Genomic DNA, 6,000 nt, shown 5'->3' on the forward strand with positions numbered 1-6,000 from the left:
CTGCAGCCCTCATAAGGCTGATGAGGACACTTGTGTGCCATGGGAGGTTCTTGTTAGCTTATCAGTCTTGAGAGTGTGAAACCTGGTAGGGTACACTGACCCTGGAGAGTGTAGAGGGACAGCGTGCTTCCATGAACTCAGTTACAGTGCCTGTGAGTGACTGCTCCGTTGCGCTGTTGTGAACAGCTAACCAGATCAGCACTCGCTGCAGAGCAGGGTATGTTTCAGTTTGAAGATGTTGATTCCTCATCAGTTTATTCTGTCAACGTTTGGTGTGGTTTTTCGCAAAATGCATGGGATCCTTTTGGGATGAGGTTGGTTCTGTGGAAGTGGAAATGATGATGTTGTACTGATTCAGAGAGGATGTGCAGTGGCTGTCAGACGGCACTATGCACCTAATTGGGAATTCACCTTCCAGCTGCTAGATTGAGACTGAAAGGTAGAGCTGTGGGATGGAGATTGGGCAGGCACAAAATGCTGAGGTTCCTAATTACAATATGTTTGTTTGATACAAAGTGGTCTGCTGAGATTGTTTTGCAGTGTAGAATAATCATTGTGTGCTGACTAATGGGAGACAGCAAGCTGTTAAAGAGCATCAATTAACCGTACAGGAAGAGGTTATTGAGTATTTTCACAAGTGTTCAGGATGTGAAGAATAAAGAATATTACTTGAGGGTATCCCTCAGAGATTTTTAGCTATTGAAATCTACAAACCACAACCAGAGTATCTGTGGACAGACATAGGTTGCAGAGCTTACCAGGAGGAACACTGGAAAAAGGAACCTGGAGCTAGCTTTCCAGCTCCAGATTGTGCTGATACGAAATAAAGAGCGCTTTGGTAAACTTGTTCTCTTATTTCATATTCATTACTCTGAAAATTTCCCCTGTTAAATTTGTTTAATGTTGTCCCAGGAAATATTAGTTCTCTTTACAGAAGATAGCGTGTGCAGTGCCCTTCTGATACTCAGATGTCAGAATTTGTTGTATTTCTGCTTCCCCGAGTGCTGAACTGCAAAGCTGTTGTGCTTGTTCTTACAGCTGCTCCTGCTTCAGCGTAGTAATTCCTGTTCCTGCTATTGCTATGAGTTAGAACTCAGTGCACTTAGTCCTGAGAGGAGCATGCTCTTCCATTATGTGTCCTGCACAATGGATAATAAAATTCTCCAATTTTGGCTGTTGGAGAGTATGAAAACCTATGTTTCATTAGGAATACCTTTATACAGCCCTACTAGTATTCTGCCTGAGTGTAATGCAAAAAATAAAAACCATTGTGGGCTCTGTTTGCTGAGTGATTTTTTTTTATTTTTTTTTTCCCCCCTCCTGGATTCCACTGTTAAATCCACTTTGTGCAAACATAATTTTCCATTTATTCACTGGGAGTGGGGAGACCAGATAACATTGAATCTATTTATTTTTTCAGCTTTGTTTCTTCAAAAGTGGTGTTGGAGAATTTGGCCTCAGATATTCTTGTAGCCAGCAGCCAGAGAGGGATGTCCTGGGGTTCCTTGGGGATTATGATAAAGAGGGACCCTTGGTTCTTGGACAAGGGCAAAGATAGACTTCTGTTGGCTTCAACTCTCTATTCACATGCCTTAATCAACAGAGGTCTCCTTTAACAGATGGTTCTGCATCGATAAAGCCTTTAATGTGTTAGGGAAAATTCAGAGAAATTTACTCCTTTTCTGATTTGATTGATTTTCTTAATCTTTTTTGAGTGGGGGTGGGGGGAAGAATAACGCATCAGAAGACTGTTGAGAGGATTAATTGCTTGGCTGCAAAACTCACGAAGATACTCTGCAAAAAGATGTGGGATGAGTGAAGCCCTGGTGGAGTTGGTGTCAGTGGGGAAATTTAACTGTGACTGCAGCCCCCATGCCTGCGTGTTTCGCACCGTAAGAGAACATAAGTTTGGTCCCCTGTATGTCATAAGCATCTGAATTTGTTTCAGTAGTGAAACCCTCCCTACTGATCTGGGGGGAGGGGAAATCCTTTTTTCTCCAGATACGGCAGCTGGTTTGACCCTGAGCAGTTGTTGCTCTACAGTGGCAAAGGCGGGGGGGCTTTGCTACCTTAGGACTCTTGTCCTTGCAGCTGGTGCTGCTTTGAGCTCTGATTGATCTCTGGTGCTTCAGAGAGATGCTAACGTATCCCTGACTTTACAGCAAACTTGTCAAAGCCCTAATATGTGAGACACCAATATCTCAATGCAGATTTAAGCCCCAAGGAGTTGTTCAGCTTCACCCACAGCCAGGGAGGGGAGGGTTGCAGAGCAGTTTCAAGGCTGGAAGGGGGGTGTCATTAGCACTGAGCTTGACCTGAGCTGAGCTTTGGCCAAAGGATTCATCCCTGGAGCTGCAATGAAGCATTTCACGGTTCATTATCCTCACAGTAGGAAACAATGTCTTATTCTGAAGCTGAGTATCTCACTCAGATTTTCATCCATTTGATCTTCTTACGGCTTTGTGGGCAGAGTTTGGTCTCTCACCACTTTCTTTTAGGATCTAAAACAAATTATATATGTGTCTCCATGAATGGATTAGTTCGAGCTCTTGATGTTTCATACTATAAGGCTTGTTTTCTGGGCTGTGAGTCATTGGGTGACCTGCCTTTGAATCCTGTTCTCTGTTTCCCTGTGTTTTTTTGAAGCACAAACTCCAGAACTGTGCACAAGTTCCAGGAGAGCTCTGGGATTTGTGCAGGTTGCAGAGGCGGCATCGCTTTTTTGAAACTGCTGCTTTTTGGCTGAGCTGGTTTGGCAGCTTGTTGCCGTAGCAGAAATGGAAAATGCCATTGAACCAAGAACAGTTTCCCTGAAGGACTTAGCAGGGCAACTCTCCTTATGGATGTTTCCTCACCGACAACTATAGTTTTAGATGAGTCACTTAATTCATGTTTAATCCACTAGTAAAATTGGCAAGGCAATTACCATCTTGCAAGTTCTTCAAATCAAATTGTTAGAGAATATGAAATCAAATGCTTTGGAGAAATCCCAGTGTACACAATGGCTTTTATCACTCAGACTGTGATTCTGTCACAAGAGAAGCTTTGTTTTATTGGGCCCTATCTTCAGTGAAAGTGTGCTGCCTGGTACTCATTTTGGTCTTAGCCTCTAGTTCTTTGTCTCTGCTCCATTATTTTCCTTTCTCTATTTTGTAACCCCATAATGAGAATTGAGAATTAAGGAATTTCTAGCTTACAGTTGTCATCCCTACTTTTTAGCATTGCCAAGTACCGAAAGCATTTGCAAACTGAAGTAATACTGTTAATCATGAGGCAATTAATCTGTTATGACAGCATGGTGGCTTAAAGCACAACGGTGATGAAGGTCACTCTGCTGGATCTCCCTTTTTGTTCCATGTGTTTTGCTTTGAAGTCAAACCACCCACTCCTCGGTAAGGGAAGTGTGCAGAGCCCTGTATTAGTCATCAGTGGAGAGGGGCTGGTAGACTGTGAATCTGCAAACAAATGGCTACAGGCAGCTTTTTGGTCGCTAAGGCTGGTACCTGATAGAAAGCACATGTTAGCTTAATTCAGTTTTCACTGCCACGCACTTAGGTTTATACTAGCAGTTGGCTCTCTTCTCTTTGGTACATGCTAGCCCAAACATGACATTTTGTTTTGTTTCCTGGCAGGAGGATTTTTTCACAGAAATCTACCATACTCTTCCCTCCCTCCCTTTTTTTTTCTCTCTTCTCTCTGCAGGTGAAAACAAGAGAAGAACTACAGAAGGAGGGGTTCTCTACTGCTGCTAAAAAGATACAGGAGAGTGCTGAACTAAAACTGCTAGATCTTACATGCCTTTGTGCTCCAACAAAAAATAAGATGCATGGTTTGTGCAGACTGGTGTTCAGAAGCAAACATCCTGCCAGCAAAATGGGCTTCAGTAGGTCTGTATCTAAGGAGCCTGTTTCAGCTGTCAGTGCTACAGAGGTGATCAGAGACCTGCAGATGAGAGAGGCCAGCCTGGAGAGAGAGCTGAAACAGCTGCAGGAAGAGTGCAGACAGAGGCTGGATGAAATTGCAGAAGGGTTGGATGGAGTGATTTGTATCTCCCCTTGAAGAGATAAAAGCTGGACTGAGAAGAGCAAAGGAATAGACTGACTTGATCAGAGCACATTGTGCAGCTTGGCATGGGGGAGTACGAGGTGAGGAACCAAATATAATTTCCAATTTTTAAGCCTGGGAATCATAACTTGTTACGGCTTTGTGACTTGCACTGGGGCCATAACCTTGGTGGTTCTTTCTGCAGCCCCTTTATTGCTAACCTTGCCAATTAAATTCTGCAGCAGGCCTTGGTGGGAGTGTGTGTAAATCTCCCTTTTATCTTTCAGTTTTCTAGTTCTTCTGCCAGGCACCAGGCAGTTTTACAGTGCTCAGCTGCTAGGCACAGCACTGAAGTACTAATTGCATTCAGTATTTTCCAGCAAATGGAAGAGTTCGTTAGTCAGAAAAATCCAGGTATTGGAGAACATGCAAAGTACCAAGGCTTAGAGAGATTGGAAGTGTTCGAGAAAGTGTGCTGGTTTAATTCAGCTGGTTTGCATATTTGTGGCAGCTATAATGCAGTCACCATAAGGAAAAACAAATGCCTAATAATAAAAAAAGCAGCACACTGATTTCATTTACTGGTGTGATGCACTTGAAGTAATTGGGTTCTTGAAGAGAACAATCTAGAAACTCATTCCTTCGAGTTATGAGTCACAATGGGATAACTTATGGATCCACTATAGGAAGTTTCTGTAAAATAGAAATATGACCTTAACTTACAAGCTTGAGGAGTCTCCAACTTCTGTCTCTGGAGGCTTCTTCCCCTGGAACATGTGAATTACACTTTACACTCCATTTCCTACCCTTTTCTGTTTTGCTTTCACCAAGGAATTTTTTTATATTCTGGTTGTACACTTTCAGGAATAAATAAATTCTAAAAAACCAGCTTTCTTCTCATTTGTGAATTGCTATGAGCAGTGGGCTTTCCTCCATCTGGATTTCTGTCTACTACCCCAGCTCAGTGGTGTTGCTAATTACCAGCCGTTCTTGGCTTGCGCAGCAGCCAAATGTGAGGAACCTTTAAGGAACTCTTTCCAGGCATCAGTACGACTGCTGCTCTGCAGGGAGACTGCGGGTAGGAGTGGGTGGACACAGCTCAGGTCTCCTGGTTTCTGCTGCACCAAGTACAATTTGGCTGCTTCCAGACGCTGCTCATCTGTACCGCTTATATTGGTTCTCATACAGGTTTTGTAGAAGGGACGGGCAGTGCAAGCGCCAGTGCAGAGCCATGCAGGGAGGGCTAGTTTGCCCTGGTTTCACCCAGCTGAATGCAGCACTGCTAGCAGCCGGGAGTATACAAGCTCAGTTTAATATGGGCCACATTTCAGGCAGCCTTTCCTCTGCGTGGACCTGGTGGCTGGTGCAAGGAACAGGCTTGAGCAAGGCTGGTGCGAAGTGTGATTCCCAGGTAGAGACCTCAACTCCAGTCAGCCCTACGCAGACGGGACAGCCCCTGGGAGTGGGCTGTTTGTGTGCACTCACTGACCGGAGGCTGTCAGGCATAACCAGCGTGCCTGCTGTCAGCTGGCACCCAGGGTGACAAACATCATCCTGGGACACACAAGCCTAGTGGGCTGGTGAGATCCATCTCTGGGGAAGGTGGCCTCAGGCTGCTGTTCCTGGAAGAATAACCCTGGCCTTAAAAAGCCAATCCACACTGCTCTGATTTTCAAAATGCTCTGTAGGTGCAGGGTACCAAGTGCTGAACTGTTTCAAGCTGCTACAGTTTTGGGGGGGTGGGGGGGTGTTGGCTCCAGGGCTGCTGGCATTCGGTGTGCAAGAGGACTTACTCTGACACAGGTTTCGCAGAAAATTATTCATGATTGGGAAAGAAACAGTATATCCTAGAACTAACAAGAGTGGCAGCACCAGTCTCTCTCTTGGAGCATTTTATATCCTCCTTCAGCTTTTACACAAAGGGATTTTCGTACTGCATCACATTTAGGTTTAAAA

General features: G+C 44.5%; 1 protein-coding gene across 4 annotated transcripts in view; it reads left to right on the plus strand.

The window, feature by feature from the left end:
• The window catches only part of TEDC1 (tubulin epsilon and delta complex 1), a 73,750-nt gene extending 68,818 nt beyond the window's left edge, over positions 1–4,932 (plus strand). For 3 of the 4 annotated variants that reach the window (XM_055724693.1, XM_055724696.1, XM_055724694.1), the window contains one exon: positions 3,703–4,932. In XM_055724693.1, coding sequence (XP_055580668.1) covers positions 3,703–4,059 — 357 coding nt within the window. In that variant the 3' untranslated portion in view covers positions 4,060–4,932. The remainder of the gene's footprint in view (positions 1–3,702) is intronic. The other variant, XM_055724695.1, reaches the window with a different exon arrangement.
• The last annotated feature ends 1,068 nt before the right edge of the window (positions 4,933–6,000 follow it).

This window comes from Falco cherrug, chromosome 12 (genome assembly GCF_023634085.1).
Source record: "Falco cherrug isolate bFalChe1 chromosome 12, bFalChe1.pri, whole genome shotgun sequence".
Taxonomy (NCBI): Eukaryota; Metazoa; Chordata; class Aves; order Falconiformes; family Falconidae; genus Falco; species Falco cherrug.